This window comes from Aulonocara stuartgranti (assembly GCF_965226115.1).
Source record: "Aulonocara stuartgranti genome assembly, chromosome: 4".
Classification (NCBI taxonomy): Eukaryota; Metazoa; Chordata; class Actinopteri; order Cichliformes; family Cichlidae; genus Aulonocara; species Aulonocara stuartgranti.
Window position 1 is genome coordinate 24,237,570 of NC_138942.1, and position 16,822 is coordinate 24,254,391.

General features: G+C 39.8%; 1 protein-coding gene across 1 annotated transcript; it reads left to right on the forward strand.

Moving 5' to 3' along the window:
- Positions 1-296: 296 nt before the first annotated feature.
- Positions 297-16,653, forward strand: sp100.1 (SP110 nuclear antigen, tandem duplicate 1). The gene is made up of 16 exons (XM_082529805.1): positions 297-743; positions 2,231-2,396; positions 2,780-2,998; positions 4,157-4,276; positions 4,481-4,614; positions 4,708-4,752; positions 6,288-6,327; positions 6,953-7,015; positions 7,109-7,231; positions 7,526-7,662; positions 9,290-9,358; positions 11,989-12,125; positions 14,088-14,199; positions 14,301-14,375; positions 15,129-15,272; positions 15,946-16,653. Exons 1-16 carry the CDS (start codon positions 600-602, stop codon positions 16,033-16,035), a joined length of 1,818 nt encoding a protein of 605 aa, XP_082385931.1. The 5' UTR covers positions 297-599; the 3' UTR covers positions 16,036-16,653.
- Positions 16,654-16,822: the final 169 nt, after the last annotated feature.

Genomic DNA, 16,822 nt, shown 5'->3' on the forward strand with positions numbered 1-16,822 from the left:
ATTGTTTTATCAAAGAGGCTGTTGAATTTCGCACTGTTACTCACTGTGGGCGACCTTAATGAATCCCCCTTTTGTCTCTTCGTGTCAGACGCTCAGGAATGAGTTTGATTTGTTTCGCCCACAGACTGTTAGTCTCGGGTCTACTTTAAAAATAAGCATGGCTATAATTTAAAGGGGGGATAATAAATCTCAGAAATGCGCACGGTCTGCAGTTTTTGGTGAGCCGACAGAAGAGCGCTAGAAAAAGGTTTCACTTTCCAAACGTCACTGAGAGGAGGAACCGAGAAACCAGTATTTCCCAGATCAGACACTTTGACCCGTAGAGGGAAAACTTCCGCTTATGTCTGCATCTACTCAACATTGTGATTTTTTGTTTTACATAAACTTGGATTGAGTTTCACTGTGCGCGCATGTAAACGGTGGAGCAGGGTGACGAGACCTGTGAGGAGTTTATTGTTACCTGTTAAACGGCACAAGGTCCACGAATGCAGCGCTTTATTTCTGTGCTGCAGCTCTAATATCACATCGGGGTGATAAGTGAGTGCGATCTCTTGGGAACTGGCACAGTTTTGTAGAAGAGTAGGGAGAACAGACCATCGATGGATCCGCTGGATTTCCTGGAGTTGGAGGAAATGCTGCGCTTTTTACACTGCAATAAAACAGAAATTTCTTGCATGGAAAGCCCGGTCATCTTCCTCTGCAAGCTCAAGGATTACAACCTGATCTCGGAAGACCGTTTCAAGGTGAGGAGCTCAAGTGGAAAGGTTACGCATTTGTTATCAACCTCGTTACAGTCATTTCAGGCGAGTGCTATTTGAATAGGACGTTAATGAGAGAGCGGGAAGTGAACAGCGGAAGTGATACATGATTACGTCAGAGTTGTTGGTACACATGAAGCGTCGATTTCAAACAAGGGAAATACGGCGAACTGACCCCAAAAAGCTGATTCTGTTTATCTGAACTTCTTCAGTCTCAGCTGACTGCAGGTTTTCTCAGCCTTAGCCTACCTTTGCCTGACTGAGACTAGCAACACGGAATGAACAGAATCAACTTTTTGGGATTTACTTACCGGATCATCAAGACACTGCGAATTGACATTCGCCTGTAACTCACACTGCTATTTACTAAAAAAGAAGGCATTTTCACAACCAGAGCCAGTTATTAAAAACAGATTAAAATGAAATAAAATCTGTAGTCTGGAAAAGTCTTAAGTCACGCGTCGTTTTTCCAAATTTTGCGGAGAAAATGGGAAATAAGTTTGTAGATTTATTTGAATGTGCAAACATAAAAGGAAATACACCGAGTATAACGGTCAAGATGATCAATAATATTGACGTCCAGGGTCTGGGGAGGCCAATCCACGACTAACAGTGTTCCACTGTGTGTTTTTCTATCCAGGTACGCTTTTACTGCACTGACAGTGTGTTCGGGATCATTATCATCCTGAAAAATGAAGCCATAGTAACTCCATCAATTTTGGCAAGATTGCAAACACCACTAACTGAAATGTTTTTTCCAAACTACAGTTTTTCAGGTTCATCTGCTGTAGATAGTTCTTTAGACCTACTGCTTCCTTAATTTTCTTCCACTTGGTCAGTTTTGTCAAATCTTTTAAGGACATATTGCACAGCACAATTTAAAATGAGTTCTTTGCTAAGTTTTCTGTTGTGTACAGACATAACTCTGCTTCATCCCTTGAGTTAGGTGGATTTTTTTATGCTTGAATGATTCATGGGTCAGTGTTAAGTGGCTTAACAAATAATAAAAGCATTCCTCTGAAAAAGGTCAGATGCAAGGACTGGAATGAAAATTGGCAAGAAAGGAGGCAATGTCCAAAGTAAAACTTTATAATTTTTGAAACTATTGATCAAGGCCGGTTAAAAAAAAAACAAAAAAGACTGTCTCCTTGGAAATAAAATATAAAGTAATGAAAGGTGGGTCACGATTTTTGCACAGTACTCCACCTTACGTAAATATAGGTCCCCATTGTGACGCAAAAAACAGCAGCTTATTCAGAGAAGGAAACGCCCTCTCCTAAATAATCACATATAATCAATCCAATCACCATTATTGGAGTGGCAAACATAAACATCATACTTTTTTCATAGGGGCAGTTTTTTCTAAATCTACTATCATAGACACTTTGTGAAAACGACAGTATGTTGGTATTTACTTACTGAATCCTAGGCTAAACAGCTCAATAATAATTTTCTCGATACTGTGTGTGCAGAAGGTGAGTCGAATGAAGAAAAAAGAGAAGGGCCTTTATGATATCCTGGACTGGTTCGAGGAAAAAAAGTCAGAGCACATCAAACTGTTCTGGAAGTGTGCCTTCAAGGAAACTGTCCTGAGCCACAACCCCAAACTGCAAATGCTGCGCAAAAGCCTCATGGACGGTAAGATATTTCTATTTCATGATGCTCTTAATGACTTTATAATAAGTATGTTTGTGTCTCTGACAAGTTAATTGATAAAGCAAAGAATTGGCCAAAGAAATCTGAAAGGAATAATATGTCATCTACTTTAAGATGAGAGTTTTGTGGTGGCATTAATGCCTTTGCAGGACTAAAAATAATTTGATAGGCTTGTAACCAGTCAAAGAGAACCTCTGTCTATGTGAAGACTCATCTTGTAACAGCTAATATGTTGTAATTTAGACTATATAAAACCTTGTTAGCAAGTGGGCATGCTATGTACTGAGACTTTGAAATTGACCTGTAGAAGTTGTTTGGCCTCTATTAGATATTTATTATGTTCTTGGACTTCAATGTAATTTCAGGGTCTTACCATTTTGACACACAATTGCCTGAGAAAGTTGAAACGGAAGACAACGGTGAAAAGGAAAAAACTGAACATTCAGAAGAAGAGGTGAGGAAAGAAAACTCAGTGAAAAAGAAGAGGAAGTATAGCAAGAGCATATGTGATGAGGAGGATGAGCAGCCTGGCCCATCAGGCCTGTCTACCTCGGCTCAGAAGAAGTCCAAGAAAATATGTTTCAGTAAGTTACTCCTCACTTATGCTTTACTGTTCTCAGCGTGACTATATGCCAACAGGAGTTATACAGTTAAAAAGACATCTCTCATCCTCTAACCTTTAGCAGCTCTCACTGGGGTAAAGTACCCTGGTTCTACCCCAGGCTAGACCCAACCAAAAACAAAGCCTCTTCTCTTGAAAAAGAACATGGCAACATGACTTAGGTTCGAAAGGTTACAAATACATGACTTCTGGAACAATGTCATTTGGACAAATCAGACCAAATGGAGATGTTTGACCATAATGCACATTTAGAGAAAACCAAAATTCACCTCAGCTGTCAATCACAGTTGGTATGTGGTGAAGGGATGATCATTTGGTGGACCTGGGCCTGGACTTTGCCATTATTGAGTCGACCATGAACTCCTTCGTATACCAAAGTGTCCTCGAGTCAAATGTGAGACCATCTGTCTGACAGTTAAAGCTTGGCTGAAACTGGGTCATGCAATATGACAATGATCCCAACCACAGCAGCAAATATACAACAGAATGGCTAAACTAGCAGAGCATGAAGGTGTTGCGACGGACTGGTCAAAGTCCAGACCTCAACGTGATTGAAATGTTGGTGTGGTGGGAAATTAAGACAGCTGTGCATAAACAAATGTCCGCAAACCTCAATGAACTGTGGGCTCGAGTTATTCACAGGACTGCATAGAGTTGTCATATGTTCATTACTTTCTCTTTATGTTGGAAGTGGAATTGTCTCTTCTCTGATGTTTTGTACAAAGTTACACCATTACAGCTCCTCTACTCCATCTGAGTAAATAGTGTTATAGCAGGTGGAGAATACCACAATAATCAAGCTCTACATTAACCTTCAGTTGACCAACTTCAAAAAAGGAACTCTGGTTCTTCCAATCATTCTCCTGAATCCGTGGAAAGGTACCTCCCAAGTGGTCAGTATGAACCGGAACATGTTTGACTCCCTGCCAAGATGGATACAGGCCTCACTCAGTTCTATAAAACTGGAGCATAGCCACAGCCCTTCTTGCTTCTACACCTGCAGCGTTCACTGCAAGATGTCTGAGGGAATGTGGTCATGTCTTTTCCAAAGCCACAACATGTATATTGACTACACTGCAGCATGTTTGAATCGGCATTTATAACATTTTGTATTTCTCAGCTCCTCCCATGAAGAAGGGAGAGAAGGGTGAAATTTGGACCTGGCCCCTCTACAAGTCCCAGCTGCCTGTGACGTGCGGACAGATGTCGGGAACGCTACAACGTGACAAACTGGCTAAAGGTCAGATAAGCAAAGTCTTTTCATTGTTGCATTGCAGTCTACTGCAGCTGCATGTTCTTTGTTCAACAGCTGTGAAATAATAGAAAAATGTACAAGCTAGAAAAAGCGGCAGTTGGGAGATAACAAGAGATCATTTATGACTGAGATTTAAACTCTGCGTGTGTAAAACATTTCTTTGAATTCCTCCTCCTCTGCATCTCTTAGGAGAGAAGTGCATTCTGGCTAATAAGCAGTGGTTTGCTCCAGGTGAGTTTGAGAGGTTTGCAGGAAAGCAGAGCTGCAAGAACTGGAAGCTGAGCATTCGATGTGGGGGGACGCCGCTGGGAAAGCTTATAAAGGTTTGTCAAAAAGAAAATCTGAACTTATTTGATCAATGTTCCAGCAGTTTCCAGTGTGAATTTCACTTATTTTGTTTTTGTCATTTTTCACAGGAGGGTCACCTGAAAACAGTGGCCTACAAAGGAGGAAATAAAAAAGTAAAAACAGATGTATATACTACCACTCAAAAGTTTGAACACACGTTCTCATTTAATGTTTTTCTTTATTTTCATGACTATTTACATTGCAGATTCTCACTGAAGGCATGAAAACTATGAATGAACACGTGAAATTATGTAGTAAACAAAAAAGTGTGAAATTACTCAAAGCTTGTTTTATAATTTATTTTAATCTTTGTGCTTTGCACACTCTTGGCATTCTCTCTATGAGCTTCATGAGGTCGTCACCTGAAATGGTCTTCCAACAGTCTTGAAGGAGTTCCCAGAGATGCTGAGTGCTTGTTGGCCCTTTTGCCTTCACTCTGCGCTCCATCTCATCCCAAACCATCTGGATTGGGTTTAGGTCAGGTGACTGTGGAGACCAGGCCATCTGGTGCAGCACTCCATCATTCTTGTCAAATTGCCCTTACACATCCTGGAGGTGTGTTTGGGGTCATTGTCCAGTTAAAGAAAAAGTTATGGTCCAACTAAACGCAAACCAGATGGGATGGCATGTCGCTGTATGATGCTGTAGCAGCTATGCGGGTTCAGTGTGTCTTAAATTTTGAATAAATCCTCAACAGCGTCACCAGCAAAGCCCCCCCACACCATCACACCTCCTCCATGTTTCAAGGTGGGAACCATGCATGTAGAGACCATCCGTTCACCTTTTCTGCATCGCACAAAGACATGGCGGGTGGAATCAAAGATCCCAAAATTGGACTCATCGGACCAAAGCACAGATTTCCACTGGTTAATGTCCACTCCTTGTGTTTCTTGGCCCAAACAATCTCTTCTGCTTGTTGATTTTCCTCAGTAGTGGTTTCTTAGCAGCTATTTGACCATAAAGGCCTGATTAATGCAGTCTCTGAACAGCTGATGTAGAGATGTCTCTGCTACTGGAACTCTGTGTGGCATTAATCTGCGCTCTAATTTGTGATGCTGGTGACTCGGATGAATTTATCCTCAGCAGCAGAGGTGACTCTTGGGCATCCTTTCCTGCGGCGGTCCTCATGTGAGCAACTTTCATCGTAGCACTTGATGGTTTTTGTGACTGCTTTTGGGGACACTGCCATAATATCAATTCTAACAGTTGTCAAAGAGGGCTGTCAGCTGTGTACCAACCTGACTTCTGCACAACACAACTGATCCACAAATGAACCCTGACAAGTCACACCTGTGAAATGAAAACCATTTCAGGTGATTCGATCATGAAGCTCATTGAGAGAAGGCCAAAGGTTTGCAATCCTGTCAACAAAGCAAAGGGTGGCTACTTTGAGGAATCTAAAATAGAAATCATATTTAGAGTTATATATCTTTTTTTTCTTTGCTACATAATCCCATTGATCTTGGTTCATATATTTGATGTCTTCAGTTTGTATCTATGATGTAGAAAGTAGTAAAAGTAAAGAAAAACCATTACATGAAAATTGTGTGTCCAGATTTTGACTGGTAGGGTATTTCTTACTCAGAAGTAAATTAGTTTGTTTTATTTTTTTCTAATCTAAGCCACGTGCTTCTTTTTTTGCTGCTAGGCCAAGAAAATATTGTTCTCACTCGAAGAAGCAACCACAGGTTTGTTCTATTACTGCAAAAACACCGATTTTTATCAAACGTGAGTGTTCTTAACAGCATATAAGCCCACTTTCCCACTGGCTGCTACAAGAGCTTCTGTTATCTCACATTAAATATTAAAGCATTTAAAACTAATGGCATCAATTGAGGCAGGCAGGCACTGCAGACATTTATAACCCCCCCCCCCCCCCCCCCCTTTATGCTCCAGTATAATAGAAACAGAGCAGAACTGGAAAAGCCCAACGAACTGAAGTCAAAACAATTTTATTTTTGTATCCTTATATCAGAAAACTGAAATTTGCCTCAAGGAGCTTCCAATCTGTACAGAAAACAACATTGTTTCTCCTTAGACCCTCAACTTGGATGAGGAACAGCTACCATTAAGATCCAAAATGAAAAACAAGAATATTAATGGGTGAAGGCATACAGCCGCGAGGCAGTGATTCTAGTTTCTCTCTGAGCATAATGATTGTCACTAAAATCTTTTCTGGCATTCTATTAATATCGTGCACATATTTATATTCATAAAACTCTGAATTTAAAATATACATGTGTAAGACAAACATGCACAGGCAAGGCAAGCTTCTTTCCCGCTTGTTTTCATGGATAAAATCCTCTTTTTTAGAGTCGGAGAAAGAAGAAGATGACGAGGAAGACCAGGATTCATCAAGTGATGAACCCACCACAGGTGCTGGTTTCTACAGTGTAATATTTATGATGGAAGCTCTTTTAGATACGCATGGTTGTGTTACATATTATCTTCATAACGTGTCTGTTTTAGATGAAGAAGAGGCAGAAGAGCAGACGGTGCAGCAGCCAGAGGCTGGTCTTTCCAACACCAAAGTGTTCAAAGTTACATGTGGTGGTTTAGCTGGGACGTTACACAAAAAACGTTTTGCATCAGGTATCTTAAAAAAAGAATGTACTGTGATACAGATACAGTCATTTGAAAAAGTTTAAACAGTTCTTTAAAAAAACAAAGTACACTCTGATTACATCCATTGGAATTAAGAGGATAAGTAGCATCCAGGTGCTGCTAAATGCTACTTTGAATTGAATTAAATGGAAAGATTTAGTATTTGGTATTTATTTATTTATTGTCATTGTCAGAGAACAATGAAATTGCATTTGGGGCTTCCGTACAAGATTTTAGTTAAGCTGTAGGAACTTTCTTCTCAAAATGTTTTTCTCCCTCTAGGGACACTTGGCAAGAGTATTCGTACTGAGACAAGCTGGATGACCCCAGTGGACTTTTGTAAGGAATCTGGTCCGACAAATGTTTCCTGGAAGAAAGACATCAGATGGGATGGAAAACCTCTGAGTGCTCTCATGGAGGTGTGTTTACACTGCAGGTTCCTAGTTCACCGCAATTTATCTCTACGCCTTTGGGTACTTTTGTGAGGTACTCTGTGAGAATGAGGGAGGAAAATTACACTTCAAGATTACAATCTTTACATTTTGACTCATATTTATTTGCGGTCATCAATCTTCAAGCAGCTAATATGGTAAAAATATATATCCAAATGTAGGGATGGGTACCGGTGTCCGGTGCCATGATGGCACCGGTTCTGACATAAACGGTAGTAACCAGACCGAAAAGCAGCGCACATTTCGGTGCTTTATTTCGGTGCTTTTTTTTCCTGAGCTGTGATACACTTTAGATTCTAGCCAATCATTTTACGTTTCCGAGGATAGTAGGCGGGGCCAGGTACGTACGTTCTGTTAGAGCAGAGCTACAGATTAAAAATGTCCAAGGCGAAGCGGTCAAAAGTCTGGCTGTACTTCATAGCAAAATATGCAAACTCAGCAGCCTGCAACAAGTGCTTTAAGCTGATACTGTGATACTGTCAAAGGAGGTAACACCTCAAATCCGATGAAACACCTGGCGACGCATAGCGTTTTTTTTAAAAGCCCAGAAATGCGCCGTATTTGATAGCTTGCTGCGAGACCTCACACCGAGCACATCTACTGCGGGTGGGTTGCCTGTTATGCAACATCCCCCAAAAACACGAAGAGGAGAGTCCTGGCCCCTAGCCCTGCCAGTGTAGCAGAAATGATGACGGATGATGAAGGCAGCAGCAGCCGTTCTTCTCTGCGTGAGTAGCTAATTTACGTTGAGTAGGCTCACCACGTTATTACATTAATGCATGTAAGGTGAACTAGCAAACATCATCATAGCTACATGCGGCTGTCTTCTTGTTTAATGGCAGATAGTCCCTTCACCCTGGCTAAAAAGGCTAAAATGACCAAAGAAAAAGTGGAAAACAGTTAAACATGAGAGGTTTTTGGACAAAGTTTGTGTTTTTTCCATTGTTTAAGCACTGCTTCCAGCCAAGAGTGATACCATATATGCCCCATAGCTGCAGAAAAGGCTAACATTGTTATATTTTTACAAAAAACAGCTGAACATGAGAGGTTTTTGGACCAATTTTGTGTTCTCCATTCTTTAAGCACCGGTTTGAGCACCGGCACCGTTTCAAAAGTACCGATTTGGCACCGGTATCGGATAAAACCTAAACGATACCCATCCCTATCCAAATGCAGAAAGCTAACATGTGGTGGCATTTTGATGAACAACCACAGTTAGCCCTAAGCACACACCAAATGCACATCAATGTTTCAGCACCGTACAGCAGAACCAAAGACTCTTCTGTTACTATTAACACCAGCTATAGAGAATGAACAAATAATAAAGAATATAAAGACAATTAGGGGCTAATTCAGGAAAAATGAATTGGGTCAGTGCCAGTTTGGTTTTGTAGGATCTTTTTGAATTATAATTTTGAAGTTGCCACTCGTGCCCAAAAAATTACAGGACTTAACAATTTTTTTTGCATGAAACTGTGTCTCACCTGTAAACCCAAGAGCAACTTTAGTCAATATGAGCGTTACAAGCTTTGTTAAACCAAAAGTGAGAACTTATGATTGAAAAATGAATACATTGTTACTTTGTCTCTTTCAGGCAGAGATCTTGAAGATTCATTCCCTTCTGTGTGCTTGCCCTCTGTGTAAACCAGATCCTGAAGACCTGGTAAGTTTCAGACAAGTGGCATTTCCTCATGCTACACTGGTTTGAAAAATACTTTCTTGCACAATGCTGTTTTTTCTAAATAGTACAAAATCTGTCTCTAAATCTGTAGTATAATTCGACAAACAAGAAACTTTTTTCCTCTCTCAGTTATCTTGTTCTGGTGCAGAAATATGCGATTCCAACCCCAATTTAGAGTTTAGTTGTATTTGTAGCCTAACATCACATACAGGAGTGGGACTCCTTCTCTTTCTGACAGCAACTTAATGGATATTCTCTGCCCTCGGTCACTTTACTGTACATTCAGTGGGTCAGACCAGACATTTACTTGTTGCTTTTAACAGAGCACAACTTTGTAAAAAAATGCTTGCAAATGGATTAAAGTCTAAAAATTAAGACCTTTCTACATTTCCGCACCAACGCTGACCAGAGGAGCACGCGGACATCTCCAAAATACCTTTGGATTTTTCATTATTCACTCTGCTGTGCAATTTCACATCCATCAGACACTGAAGGGCCTTAAAAATGGACTTTACGTGGCAAAGCCTTTACCGCATTAAACGAAAAATCTGTGACAGGTCAGATTAATGAGTCTGACCAATAGAGCTGGGCGATAGAACGATAACGATATGTATCGCGATATAACTTTTACTCGATAGAGAAATTAAGCTATCGCGATAGACCTCGCCGCTCTTGTCCTCTTAAAAAAAAGAAAAAAAAAAAAAAAGGTCAGCCGATCCAAATTCAGTAGCGCAGAGCCGAACCAATCACAGCCGCAGCGTCACGTCGCGTGACTTGTTACGTACAGCACAAGTGCCAAGCCGCACGTGTGTTTGTTTGGGAAGCAGCCAGCGGGTAATGGAGCCAGCGCATAATGGAGGAAATGAGTGTGCCGACTAGAAAAATCAACCGAGCGTGACCGAAGAGAAAACAGATGATGGTTCCAATGCCGGAGAGATTGTCGAACGGAAGAGCCATAGAAGTTCCGTAGTGTGAAGGTATTTCGGCTATTTCAAGTCTGACAAAAAACAGAGTAGCGTGCACTGTAAATTGTGCCGAAAGCAAGTCTGGAAATACAATAAACTGGTGCATGCGTCACACTGTGCGCCACGTTATTGTTTCGGTGAAATGAATTTCTACAATACTGTTACTGTTAATTCTACTCTCTGCAGTGTTTAAATGCTTACATATACACACAGTTACTGTCCCTCCACACATACGACTCGGTTCTGCTTCTATGCCCCAGCTTTGTTTACTTTTTCCCACCGAGGCTTCTAGACTTCTGATTGGCCAACATTTCTGCACGGTTAGGAATCTAGCGCCACCTGCTGCTTTGGCATGTTCATAGCAGCGTTTTCCTTCATTTCTGCCTTTATGTGTGGACGGGATTATTTTTCAAAACGAAAACGGAAAATCTCCGTTTTCAAAAACACCCGTGTACGTGTGGACGTAGCCTCAGTCTCTGACTGGAAGCGCTAATTCGTCATTCGGCTTTTGTCAGACTAAAGTAACTGTTAAAGCTGTTTGAAAAGCTCAGCTATACAACAAGGAGAGATTGAGAATTTCCTTTTAGTTCTCAGTTTATTTGATATTGACAAAAGTTAGTCAGTTTTGTCTGTTCTTCTGTAAAACAAACTAAGATTTATTTTTAGAATTAATATTTTGTTTCTAAGTGGAATTGACAGTTTAGTCTGTTTCATTTGTTCTATTTTGAAACTTAAACGCTTTAGCGGCTGCCTTTTGTGTAGTTTGCAATATTTGCCTTTATTTAGCTGAAAAAGTCTCATGTTCCTTAAGTACATCTACCCTGTTGAACTTATTATGGGAAATAAATATTTAAAAACAAGCTGCTGATTATTTCACATTTTACTTGTGAGCAACGGCACATTTAAATCTTACAAATATAGTTATTTGGCTTATATCGTGATAGATATCGTTATCGCCTGAAATGAAAAAAACATATCGTGATATGAAAAAATCTCATATCGCCCAGCTCTACTGACCAATAATGGATTCAGCCTAATCCTGGTTTTGACAAAACTTTAATAGGAGCTGAAGCTTGATGCAGCCGATTGCAGTAGTCCCTTCCTCTGAGTTTTTATATACCTACAGATCAATCCATGAGTGCTTCCAAAGAAAGAGAGCTCATTTACCAACAAGGCACAGCAGAGGTGGATTAAATTCTACAGGATTAATAAAAAAGTAAAAGACAGTGAGTCTCATCTTCACTTCAGATAGATCTGCAGTTACACTGTCACTACGCAGATGAAAAATAATTTGTTATGAAGCCATCACTCTCCATTACAGTACTTAAGCTATTTCATTTAGCTATAAGTAAAAGTCTGGTCTCACCTACTGGCTGAAATCTACTAAAGTGTTTATGATTATGCATTACTGTAACCACACGTGAGATGTGGCCTCTCAAAAGTAACAGTAATAACATGGCCTCATGCATGGCCGATTACCTATTGTGAATGTGTGCTGTGGCGGTGCTGTGTTCTTAATTTATAGATGGCAGTTATAAGTTACCGTTTGATGAAGTCAGCAATTTTACATCTCCTGGGTCTGAAAGGCGCTTTGGAGCAGTTTTGTGTACAAACAGATTTTCTGTGATTTATTGTCTGTGTTGCCAGGAGAATGAGAAAAACGATGACGACTGTTGCATCTGTAAAAACGAAGAAGAAGACCAAGAGCTGGTAGTGTGCGAGGAATGCCCACGATCCTTCCACCAGAAATGCCACCTGCCACATGTGGACGACATCATTCTGAAGTGAGCCTTACTGGGAGAGCAGCCATTTAAAAAATATTTTTCAAATCAGCTGTTTCTCTTTTGTCCTTTTGTATGTTTTGTTTGAGTCTCTTATATTTTAAACCTGCATGAATTTGTCGTATCAACACAGAATGCATTGGCAGGAAAGAAACCTAATCAGCTTTAACAGGGTGAAAGAAATGCTCCCATTATACAGTCCTGCAACTGAACTGAACTCAGCATTTTAAAGCAGCACTAATGAATATCCCTACAGCTCTGTGCAAAAGTCTCGAGCCACTTCTCATTTCTGTATGATTTTCTTTCAATGAACCAGACTTTCTTGTAATGTTTTAAATTGGCCTGGAGCAACAGTTTTCCAGGTTTACTGAAGAATCCACACTAAACAAAGGGAAAATGGGGGGAAAGGCTGAGGTATGCCAGTTTACACAAGAACTGGATTGAAATTTAGTGGCAAAAGGTCTTATATAATAATGTCATTGATATTTTTGGTCCAAATCGTTGTCTTATTTATGGAGGAGAATGAGAGGGTCCAACACTGAACATCTACAGCTAAATGTAAAACATGGTGGAGGCTCTGGGGATGCAGTTCATCCAGTGGTGCTGGGAGTCTTGTGAAAATGAGGAATTATAAACACAAAAAAGTACGGTCAGATGGAATCTGGAAAGCATCTCATCAGGAGCAGCATCATTTTTCAGCATGACAGTGATCACAAACACACTGCCAATGCAGTAAAAGCATACCTGAATAAAAAACATAAAACAAAACCACCACACACAGTCTTGGCCTCCCCAGAGCTCGGACTTCAACATTAGTGAAGCAGTGTGTGATCAGCTTGACAGAAAACCGAATTAAAGACAGTCAAAAATTATTCTCCAAATCTCTGCATCTGTTTCCCTTTATCCATCCATCCATCCATCCATTCGCTTCCGCTTATCCTTTTCAGGGTCGCAGAGGGTGCTGGAGACTATCCCAGCTGTCATAGGGCAAGAGGTGGGGTACACCCTGGACAGGTCGCCAGTCTGTCGCAGGGCCAACACACAGGGACAGACAACCATTCACACTCACATTCACACCTAGTGGCAATTTGGATTATCCAATTAACCTATCCCCACAAGCTGCATGTCTTTGGACGGTGGGAGGAAGCCGGAGTACCCGAAGTGATCCCACGCAAACACGGGGAGAACATGCAAACTCCACACAGAAAGACTCCGGCCTGATGGTGGAATTGAACTCAGGACCTTCTTGCTGTGCGGCAACAGTGCTAACCACCGTGCCCTATTTCCCTTTATTTCCCAGAAAAATATTTTTTTTAAATGAGGGGTGGCTGAAGACTTTTGCACAGTGCTGTCTGTGAACTTCTTAACAATTAAGCAAGTGTAAAATAGCACACTTGCTTAATTGTTTTTCCGTCGTTTAAGTAGAAGTACTTTTTCCCAAACAAACTGACAGTCTTATGATGAAAAGACAAAGTTAGGTGCCAGCTGGCAAAGAGAGTGAAGGAGCTAAGGATATTTCCTTCTGGACCTGGTAGATAACAAAACAGGACATTTGCAAATTGACCTGTACCATGAGTCCAAATAAGTGGAGTGTTACTCCAGATCTTCTAGTTCTGTAAACTAAATTCTTGCTCAGCGTTAAATTTTAACATCATTTCCTTTGATTTTTGTTTTAATGTTTTTCACCTTCACATTAAAACTGGTACTAGCTGAAGTCAGGTGGACAGTTTCTACTAAAACAACATTTGTGCTGCTATTATCCATGTATATTGTATTGAATTACACACTACTGTATATGATCCTGGCATACGTTCTGCTTTTTTAAAATGTACCTGTTTTATGTGATAACATGAAGCTAAGACATTCAGCTGATAAAAATAAAAAGGATATAGCTGATTGAAACAACAATCAAAAGGGTTTATATTTTTAAGACTGATATATATCTGTGTGTGTATGTGTGTGCAGCGACGACAGCCCCTGGTTGTGCACATTCTGCGTTTTTAGAGCCAATCACGTTTGCCTTGACCAGCTGGACGTGAACGCAGTGATGTCTCAGCAAATATCTCAACACATGATGGTGAGAATTTTCTCTGTCTACAACTTTGTCCATGTAACCATCTAACTACCCGTCTCCCTGTGACATTGCTGTGACCTGCCCCTCTGTTGTTTCATCTACAGCAATGCCAGTATCTCCTCCTGAGTCTGCGCAGTGCTGACGAGGAGCAAATGTTTTCTCCAGACCCAATGGGCTATGTAAGTATTTTTTAAGCAAGCAATTTTTATTCATTAGAATCAAGTTTTAAAACATTCATAGAAAATAAAGTGCAGTGCACTGAAAACGTGAGCTATCTTAGCCTTTGCATATTGGTCACACTTCAGATCATCAGTTAGAGTTTCATATTAGACAACAATAAGCTCAGTAAACGCAAAATGCAGATTTTAAATGATGATTTCATTTATTAAGGCAAACAAGCAATCCAAACCTACCTGGCCCTGTGTGAAAAGTAACCGCTCTCCCTTGTTAAATCGGTAACTAGCCAGTTCAGCTTCACTGGCAGCACCAAGGACTAATTGCTGGTAGACCTGTTGAATCAAGAAATCACTTACATGGAACTTGTCTGAAAGAGAAAAGTAGGAAAAATGATCTCAAAAAGCAAAACATCCTACGATCTAAAGAAACGGATGAGAAACAAAGTCATCGACATTGATCAGTCTGTGTTACAAAGCAATTTTAAAGCTTTGGGACTCAAGCAAACCATTGTGAGAATCATTATCCACAAATTGAAAATTTGGAACAGTAGTGAACCTGAATTCTGTGTTTAAAAACAACATTTTGTATTTTCTTTTCCTAAAATTAAAATTAGCTTTGATGTAAAGCATGTAAGTGTACCAAGTTTGCAAAAAGCTAAGAAGTCAGGAAGGGGGCGAATACTTTTTCACAGCACTATATGTGTAAAACTCTGACTAGAATACTCTGGTTTTCTGGATGTCTGCTTTCACCCACAGCTGGCAAACTACAGCACTTCTATCAAGAGTCCGATGTGGCTGGGCAAAGTAACAGAGAAACTCCAGCAGAAACAGTATCAAACTGTCGGCGAGTTTGTTTCTGATGTCCAGCTTATTTTTGCCAACTGTGCGACATTCAACCGGGTAAGAAACTCTTAGTGAAAGTGTGATAATGGCATTCAGTGCTCTCAATAGTCTATTAAGTGCTTGTTTTTATTTTTTATATGGTTTTAAAAGGTTTGCATCTGCATGTAAAAAAGAAGAATTAGATTACATTCACTGCAAGTTTTGGAAACTTCAATTACACCTTATAGTGACAAAAAATGTGATTCTGTATCTCTTTTGGGACTCTGTGTGTTGTGTTGTTAAATGTTTTCAGGACTTTAAGCTTTCACTTTCTTCTGACTGCCATTCAAAGTTTTGTCAAATTGCCTTGTTCAGCTTTTACAAGGCATAATCAAAACAACTACCATCTATTTCACCTTTGCTTCCATGCAGTGCTTCTTCTGCATTTGGGTCCCTGGGGGTCCTGGTCTGACCAATTTCATGGGTACCTGCAATTTCACAGTGGATCTCAAATAGAAAACTTTTGTCTTACTGTCTTTTATTCTCAGTTCTGCTGGAAGTCTCTTCCTGTTAAAAGGGAGTTCTTCCTTCCCACCACCGCCAAGTGTTTGCTCATTGTTTTTTTTCCCCTCAATTACTGTAGGTCCTTAAAGGTGCATTGACACATCTTTAGGATTACAAACACAACTTTTTTAAACAGAACAGAAGTTTTGAAAATAACATAATGACAATCGCTGTTTTTCTTTTTCAGGGAAATCCAGAAATCCTTGCCATCGGCAACCAACTGAGGGAGTTATTTGACAGCGAGTTTAAGAAGGCTTTCAACATCCAAGATCAGTGACTTCGAACCAGTGTGACAGTTTTTAACACTTCAAAGCTGAGAAAACAATCAAAAACGGGTGTTACAGCGATGGCACTGTAGCAAAATGTAACTAGATATCAGTGTTTGCACACAGTATGAATGTCAAATACAGTATACTCTATGTTCATGTGCTGGCAACTAATGGAAAAGCTATTATTGGATAATCCTCATCATAGTACAACCCATTACAGTATAATATTAAATAAAGTAGTTCCGTAGTGTATGTTGTTTACATACAAAATGCACACTGAAAACAAAGACAAATGTCTAAAGGGGAATTGTAATAATGTTTTCTCCAGTTTTGTGCACTGAAACCAAAAACAGCTCCAGTCCTATTTAAAAGTCAAGTTAAAATGATCATTATATATATGTATATATTGCTCCCAGTTTCATTTGTTTGCCCTAACTTTGTTTCACATATAACTGATGTTATATACCATTAAAATCTGAATGTGTTGGTCCAAAGAGGACTATTGTCACTACAGTTCAATTTATTTTTACTGTTATCTGTAACATGTGGGGTTTTTTTAAAATAAAATGTTTGTTTGTGTACGCCACAAATAACACATAAAAGAATAAAATGCATTTTTTCTTTTACCTCGTTTAGTATTATTTATTTTAATTTATTAATATTTATTATTATTAATGCAATAAAACGTGCAGAATTTGCCCCTACGTTGGCACGTTGACAGCTAAATCCGGATTCTTTTTTCTTATTTTGAAAATTATTTTTTGGTTTTTTGTTACTAAACATGTGCCAAACGTG